This window comes from Aphanomyces astaci (assembly GCF_000520075.1).
Source record: "Aphanomyces astaci strain APO3 unplaced genomic scaffold supercont1.25, whole genome shotgun sequence".
Classification (NCBI taxonomy): Eukaryota; Oomycota; class Saprolegniomycetes; order Saprolegniales; family Verrucalvaceae; genus Aphanomyces; species Aphanomyces astaci.
This window is the reverse complement of record NW_009798288.1, coordinates 566,672-581,632: the sequence shown is the minus strand read 5'-3', so window position 1 is coordinate 581,632 and position 14,961 is coordinate 566,672. Positions and strand designations below refer to the sequence as shown.

The following is a 14,961-nucleotide window of genomic DNA, read 5'->3' as shown; positions in this document are numbered from 1 at the left end:
AAGCGCTTCATCCATCCAGGCCTTGTGTTGGCACGCTGCAAACATACCTTCTGGCACAACACAATCCAAGCTCGACTCAATGCGAGCCCCGGGGACACCTTTAAATACAACAAAAGGCGGCAACTTCGTACCGTCTGCCGCAATCGCAAGACAAACAGTTACACGCGCGTTTGTGGACGTACACTTACGCGCCGACACAGTACGGGCACCCTTTTTGGCGATGGTGGTCTTGATTTCGGGTTGAAAGGGCACAGGGGTTTCATCCATATTTACAAAGAACCGTTTGGTAACATTCCCCAATGTACCAAACGGTTCAAACCTCTCTCGCAGGGCCACGACTTTGCCGTTGCAGCGGCGAAGTCGTGCATGATGTCGACGAGGTGGCCGGAACGATTTTGTGCTTGACGAGTCGGCCGCCGAATGGCAAGATTGTTCCGTTGCATGAAATTGTACACCCATCGTGTCAATGCCCCAGATTCGCCTCCATGGAAAGACGGGTCAATGCTCAATGCATAAACGATCAGCATGTAGGTGCTGATCACAATGTCGTCGTCTTGAAGGGTTTGGAAGTAGTCGAGTACTGCAGCCTCGACGTCGGGTTTTGTGACCGCACGACCGGGGTTTACGGTGCATGCCGAAGGGTTCACAGTTGCCCGCGAGGCAATGAGGGTATTGTCTTTGACCCAACGTGACACTTGGCCTGTCTGCACGCCGAAGGCCTTGCCTATTGCATAGAATGTCTTGGCAGGCCCAAGTGCAGCCTCGTAAGCTTGAATGACTTTGACTTTGAAGCGTAAGGATATGACCTTGCGCTTCCCTGTCTTGGAGCGGCTACGTGGTGGTTCTGCAGTCATTTGGCCTGTGACGTGTATGTCGTGCACTTTGAATAATGGTGAAACCGCGCGAAACATTTTGTCCAATCATAGTTATTCCAATGCGCGGAAACAATAGTGGTATATATTTCAGCTTTACCATTGAGTTGTAACTATTTCGGAAACATTTTGGGGGTTACAGATGTGCGGTAAATTCGGTAGGTATGCAGAAGAATTTAGCCAATCAGATTGCAGGAAATCATCCGATCAACGAAAACAAACTACTCCGGAGTATTAATACTTGAATTATTAATACTTGAAGTATTAATAATTAGTACTGGAGTATGTAACGGATATTTGTGTGATGGGTATCACCGCTGGACAACGTTTTTACATGTTAAATTCAAAAATCGATCGATGGATTTGGCGAATCAGCATAAACGACCAAATTTTGTCTGCAAGGACAATATGGCTCAGCTGAAATAGCAGCCGACCTCGGAGTGTCGCCATCGAATTCGACTCGCCAAACCCTTCGCCGTGTACAAAATATGGATTGTCAAAGCAGTATTTGGACTTCCGAGTTGAATTTAAGGCCTTTGACAAGTCCAAATTTCAGCGAATGGACAATAAGTATGTCGTCGTATTGTGTGTTTCTTCTAACTGTAAACTGGAGCGGCATGGAGAATGAACCGCAGCACAAATATAAAAAATTATTTAACAAAAAAAGAAGAAATGTCAATAAAAACATCAAACATAAATCTAATTATTAAACCTATACTACGTAGTATAAACTATTTTAGGTACTACATTTTGTATTGCAAAAAAAACAACCAAAAATAAATGTACACGAGAATCGGCACAATTAGCAGTGAGCCAATCAGGTTGCAGGAAACCATCATCACATCAACATCGTGTGGTCTTAAACAACGTTTTTTAACGTTATACACATCATTAGTATGTACAAAGACTCGATCGGTTAACGTTATCCCTTTGAATTCCAAGCGTATACTATTAATAGTAACGTTATCACTTTTGTTGTATACTACCCTATTAATAGTTAGTATCCAACACCACTGTGGGTCCAAGGTACTATTAATAGTACTACTATGAATCCAGTAGTAGTAGAACTAGTAGACTGGCATTTTTGCATATCTTAGCCGTGTGTGATCGTGTGGTTTGTTCCCACCTTCACCTACTACTTGTTGGCGTCAAACAGCTTCTTTTGCTTGAGACGGTCCTTCAGGAGCTTCTTCAAGAGGCTTTTGCTCAGCGGACGACCTTCCGCGTCGTGCGTGGGCATGCCCATGTCATCCCATTGCGAGTACGCTGCGTCTGCTTTAAACATATCGAGGGGGTCGATGTGCATCTTGGCCTTCTTGTCCGCCAGCTGACGCAGCTGCTCCTCCTTGCGCGCGTCGTCCGCCTTGTCGTTGTCCCGCAGCGCCACAATCTGGTTGAACACGACCCGCTCCGCCGTCGAGTCCTGGTCTACCACAAAGTACCCCAGCCGCTCAAACTGAAACGACGTCAGCACGTCACTGCCACCAATAGCTGCACCGTCCACCAACGCTTTACCGTACACTTTCTCGCTGCCCGACGAGTCCACCAGCGCCTCCCAGTCGTCGACGGCACCGAGCTCCGGTACCGTAAACAGGTGCGAGTACACGCGGACTTCGACTGGCGCCGCCGCCGCCGATACCCACGTCAGCACGCCCTTGGGTTTCACAGACTCGTCCTCCACGTAGCTGCATGTACCCGCCACTTGCGTCACGTTGCCCTAATATGCAACATCATCATATATCCTCCATATACTATATATTGTGTTTATTCTAAACTGGAATGGCATGTACTTCAACCAAATATACTGTACAGAAGAATCATCGGCAGAAGAATTGAGCCAATCAGATTGCAGATAACCAACATGAAAGTGAAATTCGTGTGTGAATTCAATTAGTGTGATACCACGCATACAAAACTCAGTACAATGAATCGATCGACAGATTTCGCGATATTATTCAGCGATTCAGCACAAAAGTCGAAATTTTGGGGCAAAGGATAATAAATAATGTATGTTGAACCAGTGAGTGTATGTTGAAAAATAGAACCATCTCATGTCTGTAGCCAATCAAACGTTGCCGCAGATGGTCGTATCCACCAATCAACGTGCAAGAGGGGGGCGACATTAGTGTGAGAGGCATACAAAACGCAAGACTAAACAAACGTCGGGGGCGACACACCAAGTAGTGTGAAATGTATACAAAATGCAAGACTAATCACACGTCGCCAAGCACACACTAATTAACGACATACCGAAGCATCCACATCCACGCGGGTACACGTAAACACGGGGCCATACTTGAGCCGCACAATTTTAGACGGCGCGACGCCGAAGAAGCCGGCGCTGTCGACCGACCGCACGTCCGATCTACGACAAAAACATGGATTAACACCGGCTTGCATACATTTGGCCATCCACATCAGTATTGGCCAATCAAAACCCACAACACGAATCAAGTGGCCAATCAAAACTCTGTCTCGTCTGATAGCCTTCATATCACGAAACCAAGCATGTGATTGAGATATGAAACCCTGTCGTACCGATCCAAATAGAACGTGCGCGTGAGCTCCACGGGATGGCTGCTATGGCGTCCATGCTCCACATCCTTGTCTTGGGGGTAGTCTAGCACTTCGCACGTGTACGGCTCGTAGTTGTCCACCACCACCTACCCCCCCCCACCCAAAACACAAGATTAACCACCCCCCCTCCCACAAAACTCAATCCCGCATTCACACTATATTAGGCAATTTCTCCATATACAATGAATTCTCAATTCGCTATATAGTCAACACCCTATATATATAGCCACACACAATATATTGGCAATTCCCCACATAGGCAACAAACATCCCCACAATATATGGACAACCCCTCCCCCTGTAATACATCGTCCAAGAGAATTCCCATACACAATGTATATAGGCAACCATCCCCACACAACATATTCCCACAAACAATCCATATATATATACACAACAAACACCCCCCCACATTATATATAGATATGGGCAACCCCGCCTGCAATACATATTGTCCAAGAGTATTCTCATACACAATATAATGGCAAATTCCCCAATCAATGTATTGAGTGTTCTACTCAAAATTTCGCCGGACCTTTGAAATTTCATACAAAACAAAGTGGAAGAGGTATCTGCAATACTTCAACAATCAATCTTTTTAGCCAATCATATGCAACCTTGATTCTTTCTAGCCAATCATACTCGTTTGTTGGCGATTTCCTCAATCCCCCAAATAATAGGCACATTTGACTGAAAGCACAATAGTATATAGGCAACACACAATATACTCCAATAATCTCCATCCCCCATATCTCTTGTAAACGTACGGGCACGGGGTCGAGTACGGCCATGGCCCGCTTGGATGCATCGCCCAAGTGCGCGCGGGCGACGGCATACAGTCGTTGGATCTGAATCGTAGATTGGACACGGGTGACGCCAATGTCTTTGCAAAATGCGTTCAGAATGGGCGCGGAAAAGCCGCGGCGGCGAAGGCCGTTGAGTGTCGCGAGGCGCGGGTCATCCCAGCCGCGGACGAGGCCATGGGTGACCAACTTGAGCAGCTTTCGCTTGGATAGTACCGTGAACGTGATGTTCAGGCGCGCAAACTCGTACACGGTGGGCTTGTACAGGTCCAGTACGTCCAGAAGCCAGTAGTACGACTCGCGGCGAGTCTCGAATTCGAGTGTACAGATCGAGTAGTCGATGTGCTCGAGCGCGTCCACGATGCAGTGCGTGTAGTCGTACGTGGGGTAGATGCACCATTTCGAGCCAATGTGTGGATGGGGCACAAACTTGATGCGATATGCGACAAAGTCCCACATGTTGGGGTTGGGCGAGTCGAGCTGCATCTTCAAGCGAAGCGACGCTGCGCCTTCCGCGTACTCGCCGCGCCGCATGCGCTCAAAGTGCCGCAGGTTGTCCGCGACAGATCGGTTGCGGAATGGAGACGCTGCCGCCGCCAATACGGACTCGGTCAAGACCAGCCCTTCCGCGGACGCGCGGCCGTGCAGGTCGCGGAGGATGGACCGACTCGCCTCGATCTCGGCCTTGGACTGATGACACACGTACGCCCGACCCTTGTGGATCAACTCCAACGCAAACGCGTACAACTGATCGAAATACTCGGAACTGTACGTGGTCTTCCAAGGCTTCCACCCCAACCAGTCCACGTTCGCACGGATCGCCTCGATGTACTCTTGGCTCTCCGCTTCCGGGTTCGTGTCGTCATACCGGAAGATCGTGCGGCGCTTGTCCTCAGCAACGCCCAACTTGTCGAACGCTTGGCTGAAGTTCATCGACATCGACTTGGCATGCCCCACGTGCAAGTACCCGTTGGGCTCGGGCGGGAAGCGCGTCACGACGAACCCCTCGTTCACTTCCTTGTGCTTGGCCTCCCATGCTGCCGAGTTCTTCATCACATCCAGCACGCGCGCCTGGAGCGTAGTAGTCGTTCCTTCCGGTGCAGCAGCAGCAGTCGTACTTGTCGGTCCACCCATGATGACGGTTGTTGTTGGTGCACTTCCACAAAAACTTTCTGCTGTTGGCTGGCGAGAATAAGTATCCGGATAATCTCTTTCGGATAATTCCGGATACCAGTGTCCAAGTGCCAAATGTAACGGACCATTTCATTGGGCCGTAGAGCAGTTACACTTGCACGACGTTTTACTATTGTAACTGTGAATCAACGTTATTTTACGTAGCACTACATAGTAGAAGTATTATACGAAGTATTGTACTTTCGAGTGAAATTTCGTGTTGTGGCGTGGTTTCTCGTTAAATCGATTTGATTGGCTACTTCAGATGAGCTCAAAATTATTAGCCAATCAAAACCCTCTCTATGAAATTCAACCAATCAGATCGATTCTGGATCGGTTTGGTCTGCGCAATTCGATTGCAACCTCCCCAAATTTGTATCAAATCGACAATACTAGTAAACGGTAGTAGTTTCACGGTTCATAAGATTGGCGGTATTCAATACATTTGAATCCCCTTTTGTTGTGGTACTGTACATAAGCTAGGTCGCACTGTGTCTCAACTGAAGGAAGGAGCTTGTGTCGCAATGGTTCATATGAAATGAGTGCTCAAGTGCCGTACAATATGCCTTGTTACAATCATCGTGCTTAATTAAATAGGTCCTAGTACCTGTTATATTTTCGTCGTCGAAGGGAGAGCATTGTGATGCGATCGTTGCATTGCTGCTATCCACACATTGACGTGGCGACTACTCGGTACAAACTATCGGTATGTTCAACGGATCTGGTTGTAAGCCGTGCAACGTGCCACGTCATTTAGTTGCTCTACATACTCCTTCAAAGTAGTACTAACGTTACCGGTAACTTACTGTTAGTACTACTACTGTACTACTATTAATAGTATAGAGTAATACTATTAATATTAATAGTAGCTGACTGTGAATAGCTAGCTGCAGGACAGTGGTAACGTTTACTCCGTACTACGTAGTATCCGGTTATTATCCGTAAATCAGCCAACCATAACTCATGATGGACGACGGCATCACTGATGGCGCCGACTTGCGGCACCTCCTGCGGCAATATGTGGACACCCTTGTGAAGGCAGCGCAGCCTCCTCCACCTGCATCGATGCCACAACCATATCTCGCATCATTCGCCACCGTCGCCTTGGAACAGAGACGTCCACCGCTTGAAGACTCTTGCGCAACGACACTCCGCGCAATCCTCCGACGCCATGCAGATGACGTTGTCGTCCGTGGCTGTGTTCTTGCATCTAGTCGTCAGGTCCAGATCCGTAGCATTGGCTTCCACCGAGGAAAGTACCACGGCTCGACGCTGAATGTCGCCGCGGTTCCGTTCTACCCCCTCCCCATCGCATCGTACGAGCATTTCGGGCATCATGCATCATGGATGATTGATGCCTACATATACATGCCGTAGTCTCGAGAACGTTTCCCCGCATTCAGTTTTGAACTTGACGGTTCAAATCGACACACCCACACAGGTATATATATGTACATGCTGATCATATTCATGCTCGATGGCTTAGGACGTTGAGCTTGTACCGACGGACATGCTGCTTCCTTTCACATTTTGGGATTCATTACAGGTATCAAAGCCCCTTATATCCTCCTCATGGGCTATCCTTTCATCTTCCCTTTCCACACACAGCCTTGGACGCCGGGGTGCGCGTTCGGAGGGTTCACGTTCTCACCGACTCCGCCGTCGCGATTCTCCCCCGCCCCATCTCCGTCCATCAACCACCTCTTAAAGCAAGATCGGTCCGCCACCAACATATACGCTGTGGACGGCATGCTCTTCACGTACAGCGCGCCATCCGTGACGTCATACATCGTGCGGCCGAAATTGCACCAAGACGAGTCGCTGTCGTACCGTGCATTGAGCAAGCAGCAGGTCCACCAATACTCCACGTTGTCTCCTCCTTAATGCATATCATGTCGTCAACAACAACAACTACTCTCTCTCTCGACATTATCCTTGAGCGTAGATGCAGCAGTGGGCCGCCGACAAGCGAACCCAAGCGGCGGCCTTGCATCGCCAAGGTAAACAAAGTGACGCCGTCGCGGCTTATACGACCGCAATCGACATGGACAAGGACGACGTCGAGGCTTACGTGGGGCGTGGGAGGCTCTTCGTCGAGATGCAGCGCATGGACGAAGCGCGGCAGGACGTGGAGGCGGCGTTGAAGTTGCACCCGTTGCATGAAGCGGCCGTCGAGTTGCAGCACAAGTTGCTCCATCATGCATCGTCGTCATCGTCGATGGAGGATGCGATGTTGGCGAGGATGAAGGGCGATGAAGGAGGAAGCGGCGGCGTCGCGTCGTCCAAACACCCGGATCGATTGCGCGCGCTTTTGGAAATGGATATCCAGTCCCACGCCAAGGAAAAAAAGAAAGACAAAAAAGAGCACAAGAAAAAAGAAAAAAAGAAACACAAAAAAAGAAGCCGGTCCCACGACAACCGGAGTAGTAGCAGCAGCAGCGCGCGAAAAAAATCACGATGAAAAAAAAAGAGAACAATTTTTTTGTTTCATTTTCAAATTTGCGCGCGAAGATTCGAAACCACTGACAAAGAAAGGGCGGTGGCGGCAGGATCATTCTGGCACTTCGGCATGAGATGACGTAGATCGAGGATACCGCGCCGAGAGCAACGTGCCGACGAGCAATGCCCCGGCACCAAGCCCTGTCGGTGACGTGAGCAACGTCCGATTCGTTAATGCCGACGTCACGATGGACCACAACACGCACAGCCAGAACGACACGAGGAAACCATTCGCCGCGTCCACCATGCGATGCGTTTGCACCTCCCGTTGCTCGAAGCGCACGGTCCGATCTTCGACAGTACTGGTGACAGGGAAAACCTCTGCCTTAACCGACGGTGGAGTTGGATCCGTGTCCCCCTGAAGGTCGCCAACGTCGCCGCAGAAAGACGCCTCCGGTGACTTGTCTGCAGGGCTTCGTGGTGGAAAGTCTGCGAGATCGCTTGCATTGGAGAAGCGTTGCCCGTCGTCGCTCGCTCCACCTTTAATGTCGCGGCAACCGTACGGACAAAGGTGTGGCATCGAGGATGGACGACTAAGCAGTACATGGGAGGACGACGACGACGAGAATGACGATGACGGAATCGGCATGAGGGGGTTGTTCTTTGCAATGTATTGTCCAGGATGGTGGTTCAATGAAGCCACCACCTTGTCATCCTTTGTGCCCACACATTCCTTGCAGACCCGGCGCATGCACTGGGGACATTTTCGCCGCTTGGAAAAGATGCCAATGTTGCCGTCGCACCGCGAACAAGTCGGCATCGCGTCGCAATCAGCAAGTTTCACGTGAGTTGCAATGTGACGAAACGCGTATTCCCGGATAACCAAACTCTCGTTATCCGTACGAAGAAGCGCATGTTGAACTGAGCGTTACGTAGGTCACGAATTGGCGACGATCATCCTAAAGACACTTGGATTTGATGCAGAAGAGATGCCGTCATTGCTGCCCACGTACAAGAGATATCATTGGTGTGCCAAACAAGCATGCTTCTGGCATGCCCAGTGTGTGTGTGACGAAGATGGGATGGTTAAACTTTCCGCTTCATCGACGTCAAATGGGATGCTCATGTTGTAGGTATGGTATGGTACCTGTTGCTCTTGCAGCAGCAACGCAGTTGATGGCGTGCCTTGACCCGTAGTATGGGGCCGTACATTGTTTGGTTGTTGAATCGGATTTAAGTGGACTTTGTGGGGTACGAACGACGTGTGCCACTCCGAATCGTACGCTGCTTGAGTTTGAAGAAACAGCTTCCGCACTTGACTCTCCACGCAGTCTCCTGCGGCCCCCCTCCATACCCTAAAGCCCCTCGCACCCCCTCCACCATCGTGCTGCCTTTCTACCCCCCCCCTTTGAGGGTTGAAACGATTTTGTAACTGCAATTAACTGCTTGATCGATCATGCCGACAGGTAACGCCGACCCCCACGACAACACGATGACGCGGTGGACATCCAAAGCAACTAGTGATGACGCCATCGAACCATCTCCTCCTTCCTCTTCTTCTGCCCCGCCGTCGGACGGACTGGCCTCGTTCGACTTGTTCGTCCAGTGGGTGCTTCTCTCGCCTACATCCACCGTGGACGCCCACTGCGCTTCCATGTGGCCCGCAGATCTAGACGCGTTGGATGACGACGAGGTTACTTCTCGTGAAGCTACGGATGGGGCGGAATTTGCCACTACTACCGACGCCAAGCTGGCGCAAGCGTCCGTCGAAGCTGACCACGAAGACCTAGCCGATACTCTGTTTGCCATCGAGCGTGAAATCGACGCATTGGATGAGGCGTTGGTATCGCTCGAGCACGACAAGACCACCGACGAACGTACGAATTCTTCATATGGAGGGTGCATCTTGTTATTTTTGTATGGTGAATATTCAATGGAAAGCAAGCGATGGTCCACTCTGCACTCTCGTGTGAATATTGTTAGTCTTGTTGGCGAGAGAGATTATGGGTGCGGGGGGACGACTGCATGTAATTTGACCCCAAATTTGGCCTTTTGGGCTGTGAATCGCCAAATATTTTTTGTACTTGATTTTTGCACGTAAAAACGTGTCCGGTTTGGTGATTGGTATCACACTAATTGGAGTTACACACTAATTAGATGTTGTTGATATTGGTTTCCTGCAACCTGATTGGCTCCCAATGCTACTTCTGCCGATTCTTGGTTACGTCGATTCATTCTTCTCCATGTCACTTCTCCAGTTTAGAATATAAACACTACAATATGCAATAATGCGAAGGAAATAACTGCCTCACTTTGGTATTAACGCGGCTGTTGTGCTGTCTGCAGTGGAACTAGCGCAATGTGAGCGACATCTCCTCCAACGTTTGAAAGATCGAGATGAGACGGTAGCCGACCAATATGCATTGGAGCATCAAATCGCACAAGTCCAACAATTGGGCTCCCCACAAGACATTGTATCGTCAATAATCACCACGACTCCGTCGTCGTCCAAGTTGTTGCGGCGGGTAAGTTATCAAGCCATCTATTTTTATATATATATATTTCCCTATTCTGACCTCTCAAGAGTGGTTCTTGGTGGTGGGTGAAATATAGTATTATTGTACATTCTACTGCGTAGGGCATGACGAGGTTAAACTTACCCTTTGGATGGTCGTCCAAGAACCAATCAAACCCGTCGGCGTCGTTGGAATTGGACATTGATCTCTACCACGATACGACCCAAGTTCACAAAGATATTGAATTATACGAAAAAAGACTGGTACGTATCGAAAAACGATTGGTTATTATGAAAATGTATTCATAAATGATATGTAGGCGCATGAAAAGCTATCGCTCGCAGAAGCCAAGTCGGACTTGGATACCCAAATATTTAGCAACAGGTAAAAACAATCGTTCTAAAGGACGTCTGGTGTTGAAAGCTGGTACAACGGGGACTGGAATATATATATATATTTTTTTCGAATCTCACAAAAAGTCTTAATCATATACACCAGGTTGCTTGCAAAGAAATGCGCCAAGCTCCAAGAAAGCCGCAAAGCATTCCTAGCGACTCAAATTGAAGCCAAGGACGACTTGGACCAAATGCAAACCGCTTATGCTGGTATGTTGTTATTGTCGTTGATATATATATATATATATATATATATATTATATATTTCTTTATTCCCCTCTGGATCATTTCAATGTAGCGACCGTGGCCAAACTGAAAATGGTGTCCAATGTTGCCACCACCATCCGAAAAAACAACGCCACTGCTAGCACCCCCCACGCCCGGGCGTCGACTTAACATTGCAATACTCAACGGCCCCATATTGAAGCGTATACGATTGTGAATATTCGCTATATACGTCCAAATTTCTAAATTCGCGCGATTATCAATATTAAATCACGCTGGAGTTCTGATTGGTTGAATATATACTTGTCCTTTCTGTAAGAGCCAATCAAATCCACTCAATATTGGATTAGCCAATAGCGTCGATTCGACATTCGATTCGGCGGCGAGATTATTCGATTTGATGGGGTCTGGAAATCTGTACCGAATCCACAATACCAGTGTATTATTCTAGTACTTTGAAGTATATTATATTTTACACTTAAAATGATTCTTTCGACCCTTTATTTACGTAATATAACGTTCAAAAGCACAAACAACAACTCGAAAGAGCCGGCTTGTCATTCATATCCTTAGCTTGGTGGGCACCGTGGGCGGATATATTATATTCTAGCTAGTCTTCTTCGTAGGATAGCATCTAGAGTATAGTATCGATGAGGACATATATATATATATATAAAATCGGTATTTTGATTGACAAATGATAAAAACATAGTACAATACATTACAGAATGAGTCCATCTATTGTTACCCGATGCTTGGACTGCTGTTGGAACCGCGCCAGGTCGGTGTGAATTGTGGGCGACAACGGCTGCACGGGGATATCCACACCCTCGCGGCCCTGCAATAAATACCCAATTTCTCAGTTTTGCCTATATATATATATATATATATATATATCTTTCCAGGCCTGTTAAACGTACCGTGATCCAAGGATGGGCCAATAGGTCTGCCATGGAATACCTCGCGGCAGGGTCCAGCACGAGCAAGTGCCGAATCAGGTCTTTCGCCTTGGCAGACAACCCCACCCACGCCTACAAAAAGCAGTACGAGATTCTCTTGGTTGGGGGAATGCCACGTCATATACAGTGTATTTGTATACCGGATCGTCAAAGTCAAAGGTACTGGTTTTAATGTGCGCAATCATGTCGTTGTCGGATCGATTGCCCAGCGGGTCAAACGGGTGAAATCCACAGAGTCTACAGTATCATAGCGTCCTCATATGTATATATTCCATCACTTTTGAGTTTTGAAAAAAGAATGATATATATATATATATACGTACAAGATGTACAAGATGGTGCCAATGCTCCACGAATCAACCTTGGCATCGTATCCAAACGACACACCTGACCCGGAAATCATTTCCGGGGCTATACATACCATCTTGTTTTAGTACATATATATATATTCTAGATTGATGTAATCGATTGTCATTTTGAAAATACACATATATATACGTCGATACTATATATATATCAACGCATACTTTATGCGTTACCTGAATAGCCCCACGTGCCACACTTGGTCTTCATGGTCGTGGTATTGAGCTTGGCGAGCCCAAAATCGGCAATCTTAACCACAGCATCGGCATCATGCGGAGTGCTCAGGAGGATGTTTTCAGGCTTGAGATCTCGGTGTACGATGCCATTTGCATGCAAATACGCGACGGCTTCTGCTAAACTCTTGACATGGCGCACGCAGTCCATCTCGGAGTACGGGCCTCTCGCCGCCAGCCGTTCAAACAGTTCGCCTCTACGTAATTTAAAGTATATATATCAAATATATATATTATATATATGTCCCTTGCAAAATGTATCGGCGACATCATGAAAATCCAGGTTTCGAAGGTTCAACCATGGATGCTGAATGATGATTGGCTGAAATGTGTTTCCGAGATGCAATCGGATTGGCTCATTTTTTAGGTCCATATTCGTACCCTGTGCATAGCTCCATGACCAACAGCACTTCGCTGGGGGTTTCATATACGTCCAATAGTGTCACAATGTTGGGATGGGTACGGATGCGCCGCAGTGCCGCGACTTCCGACTAGTAAATGGACAGATGATGTTTAGCATATTGTGAGAATGATGAGAGATGGACACATGCCTTGAGTCGGGAATCGTCGGTGAGCACCCGTTTGATCTTCTTTACCGCGACGGCCATGTCGGTGGCGCGGCATCGGCCTCGCCACACGGTCGCGTAATGGCCTCTACGGTGTCGCAAGTCAGTGAAAGAAGAGTTGAGCGGAGTGGTCTTGCGTGCCTTCCTAACGGTGTTGGCTCCAACTCGTACGTCTCGTCGATTCGTCGTCGTCGCCCAGAAACGTCTATTTACGCGCAGGTTCAATGAGCATGTATACATGCGGAAGCATACCGTTCGTGTAGTTGTCATTGATCATAAGAGAAGGTTGTGCTGCGGGGGGTTCTTTGTCGTCTGCAAATAAAGCGGCGTTGGCTGCTTGTGTGAATTCCACGTCGAACGAGTCGTCGGATAGAAGATCCGGGAGACTTGTCGGCGTCTTCTGCCTGCTGCTGCTGTCGCAGGAGGATGGAGAGGTAGATGGCTGTGTGTCATGAGTGATGGAGGTCGTGGGTTTCGCTTCGCGCAGGTCCACACATTGCGCCTGCGGGGCCGATGCCTTGTTGCCCATGGAGTTCTCTGCGACCGTTTTTTAGATGCTGCTTGTTGTATACGCACCTCTGATTGGTCCGCTTCCTTAGATCATTGGCAAAGTTCACACTTACTGGAAATAACGTTAGTGTTACTTTACAGTATTACGTCGTAGTAAACACGACAATACTATTAATATTTATATGACTGATATATTCATTTTTATAGTATACTACGTAGTAGATTACGGTATTACTACAATTACTAATTGGTGGTAGAGGATACTGCACCATTTTGCAGTAAATGTAAGTTGGACGAATGCCCGATATAATTGGCCGTGTGCCCAAGCAATTGGCCATCTGCCCGATGAATTGTGTCGAGTGCCTGATGAAAATAGAATAACTCAAAGAATTATATTCCAAGGAGTGCATATCAGTTTTGGTGGAAATATCATGTGGTTGAAGTTGGGAGGAAAATGCGCGAAGGCAACATTTCGAAATTTATACTTGAATAAAGTATAGTTGAAGTTCCTCATGCGTGCGCTTAATTTCCTCCTACATATTGAATGCTCATTATTCAAATCGCCAAGGAACGCACAGCATGAACGTCGCTGCACCCCCACGAACTCTAATACAGTGTAGGTAATGATGTCAATTGAAGTATTGCCCCTATATATTGTACTTCAACTCCGTCCAAAACTTGAATCTGTCGCGTGCAGAGCTCATTTTTCAATTTTCCTCAAGGCACGCACCCTCGAAGGACGCGCGGGGGCCATGGGCAACATGGGTGTTGGGGTGTCACGTCACAGCAACGATGCTACATGTGTCGTTTTATGACCATTTCTGTATTGAATTGACTTTTAATTTATTGCGTGATTTACATTTTCATCGGGCATACGACACAATTCTTCGGGCAGACGGGCAATTGCTTGGGCACACAGCCAATTATATCGGGCACACGACCAAATATATCGGGGACACGACATCTGTGTGCGAAATTAAACGGGCACAAGGCCAATTATATCGGACACACTGCCAAATATAACGATTGGCGCACGGCCAAATATATCGGGCATTCGTTCCAAAATAACTGCAAAAAGGTGTAGTTAACGTTACTATACTAAGCTTAACCTTAACGTTAGTACTCTGACTGTGAGTATATTGTACACTACGATGCGTATATGGTGCACGTCATCTATAAACTACCAACTTTTCACAAAATTTTCTGACTTCTATTTCATATTCATTACTCAAAATTGCAGCAAATTGAGACGTATAATCGACAGATCTCAATGTGGTGAAGAAATTCTACGTCTCAGATTCAAATTTTGTGATGAATTGGTCCAGAAATA

General features: G+C 47.6%; 6 protein-coding genes across 9 annotated transcripts; 3 read left to right on the top strand and 3 right to left on the bottom strand.

The window, feature by feature from the left end:
- Nucleotides 1-184: 184 nt before the first annotated feature.
- Nucleotides 185-854, bottom strand: H257_09932 (hypothetical protein; the record flags this gene model as incomplete). Its single annotated transcript, XM_009836318.1, has 3 exons — nucleotides 185-228; nucleotides 306-400; nucleotides 454-854. The coding sequence occupies 3 exons, from the start codon at nucleotides 852-854 to the stop codon at nucleotides 185-187; spliced, it is 540 nt and encodes a 179-aa protein (XP_009834620.1).
- A 1,032-nt stretch (nucleotides 855-1,886) lies between these two features.
- On the bottom strand, nucleotides 1,887-5,421 carry H257_09931 (glutamine-tRNA ligase). The gene is made up of 4 exons (XM_009836317.1): nucleotides 4,217-5,421; nucleotides 3,411-3,535; nucleotides 3,123-3,237; nucleotides 1,887-2,589 (listed from the first exon to the last, which is right to left on the bottom strand). Exons 1-4 carry the CDS (start codon nucleotides 5,384-5,386, stop codon nucleotides 2,008-2,010), a joined length of 1,992 nt encoding a protein of 663 aa, XP_009834619.1. The 5' UTR covers nucleotides 5,387-5,421; the 3' UTR covers nucleotides 1,887-2,007.
- A 953-nt stretch (nucleotides 5,422-6,374) lies between these two features.
- Nucleotides 6,375-7,915, top strand: H257_09930 (hypothetical protein). The gene is made up of 5 exons (XM_009836316.1): nucleotides 6,375-6,741; nucleotides 6,803-6,866; nucleotides 6,912-6,971; nucleotides 7,034-7,276; nucleotides 7,371-7,915. Exons 1-5 carry the CDS (start codon nucleotides 6,389-6,391, stop codon nucleotides 7,884-7,886), a joined length of 1,236 nt encoding a protein of 411 aa, XP_009834618.1. The 5' UTR covers nucleotides 6,375-6,388; the 3' UTR covers nucleotides 7,887-7,915.
- H257_09929 (hypothetical protein) lies at nucleotides 7,896-8,716 on the top strand. Its single transcript, XM_009836315.1, has one exon. The coding sequence runs from the start codon at nucleotides 8,410-8,412 to the stop codon at nucleotides 8,710-8,712; it is 303 nt and encodes a 100-aa protein (XP_009834617.1). The 5' UTR covers nucleotides 7,896-8,409; the 3' UTR covers nucleotides 8,713-8,716.
- Nucleotides 8,717-9,285: 569 nt separating this feature from the next.
- Nucleotides 9,286-11,292, top strand: H257_09928 (hypothetical protein). Its single transcript, XM_009836314.1, has 6 exons — nucleotides 9,286-9,741; nucleotides 10,211-10,389; nucleotides 10,503-10,643; nucleotides 10,700-10,764; nucleotides 10,879-10,985; nucleotides 11,074-11,292. Exons 1-6 carry the CDS (start codon nucleotides 9,321-9,323, stop codon nucleotides 11,169-11,171), a joined length of 1,011 nt encoding a protein of 336 aa, XP_009834616.1. The 5' UTR covers nucleotides 9,286-9,320; the 3' UTR covers nucleotides 11,172-11,292.
- Nucleotides 11,293-11,391: 99 nt separating this feature from the next.
- H257_09927 (CAMK/CAMK1 protein kinase) lies at nucleotides 11,392-13,733 on the bottom strand. Of its 4 annotated transcripts, XM_009836313.1 has the most exons (10): nucleotides 13,374-13,733; nucleotides 13,263-13,326; nucleotides 13,107-13,209; nucleotides 12,937-13,046; nucleotides 12,499-12,752; nucleotides 12,283-12,370; nucleotides 12,100-12,196; nucleotides 11,921-12,031; nucleotides 11,749-11,838; nucleotides 11,392-11,634 (listed from the first exon to the last, which is right to left on the bottom strand). In XM_009836313.1, the coding sequence occupies exons 1-10, from the start codon at nucleotides 13,648-13,650 to the stop codon at nucleotides 11,611-11,613; spliced, it is 1,218 nt and encodes a 405-aa protein (XP_009834615.1). In that variant the 5' UTR covers nucleotides 13,651-13,733; the 3' UTR covers nucleotides 11,392-11,610. The 4 variants fall into 4 exon arrangements, with proteins under 4 accessions (XP_009834615.1, XP_009834612.1, XP_009834614.1 ...); XM_009836310.1 differs by having other exon boundaries at nucleotides 11,921-12,196; XM_009836312.1 differs by having other exon boundaries at nucleotides 11,749-12,031.
- Nucleotides 13,734-14,961: the final 1,228 nt, after the last annotated feature.

Coding starts and splice junctions, on each gene's coding strand:
- H257_09931 (XM_009836317.1), bottom strand. CDS start 5,386: ATGGGTGGACCGACAAGTACGACTGCTGCTGCTGCACCGGAAGGAACG. Junction 3,238..3,410: donor CGCACGTTCTATTTGGATCG/GTACGACAGGGT, acceptor TTTTTGTCGTAG/ATCGGACGTGCGGTCGGTCG. Junction 2,590..3,122: donor GCGTGGATGTGGATGCTTCG/GTATGTCGTTAA, acceptor GTTGCATATTAG/GGCAACGTGACGCAAGTGGC.
- H257_09928 (XM_009836314.1), top strand. CDS start 9,321: ATGCCGACAGGTAACGCCGACCCCCACGACAACACGATGACGCGGTGG. Junction 9,742..10,210: donor CGACAAGACCACCGACGAAC/GTACGAATTCTT, acceptor TGCTGTCTGCAG/TGGAACTAGCGCAATGTGAG. Junction 10,986..11,073: donor AATGCAAACCGCTTATGCTG/GTATGTTGTTAT, acceptor ATTTCAATGTAG/CGACCGTGGCCAAACTGAAA.
- H257_09929 (XM_009836315.1), top strand. CDS start 8,410: ATGTCGCGGCAACCGTACGGACAAAGGTGTGGCATCGAGGATGGACGA.
- H257_09927 (XM_009836313.1), bottom strand. CDS start 13,650: ATGGGCAACAAGGCATCGGCCCCGCAGGCGCAATGTGTGGACCTGCGC. Junction 13,327..13,373: donor CAATGACAACTACACGAACG/GTATGCTTCCGC, acceptor GCGCGTAAATAG/ACGTTTCTGGGCGACGACGA. Junction 11,839..11,920: donor TGGCCCATCCTTGGATCACG/GTACGTTTAACA, acceptor TATTTATTGCAG/GGCCGCGAGGGTGTGGATAT.
- H257_09930 (XM_009836316.1), top strand. CDS start 6,389: ATGATGGACGACGGCATCACTGATGGCGCCGACTTGCGGCACCTCCTG. Junction 6,867..6,911: donor AAATCGACACACCCACACAG/GTATATATATGT, acceptor TCGATGGCTTAG/GACGTTGAGCTTGTACCGAC. Junction 7,277..7,370: donor GTGCATTGAGCAAGCAGCAG/GTCCACCAATAC, acceptor CCTTGAGCGTAG/ATGCAGCAGTGGGCCGCCGA.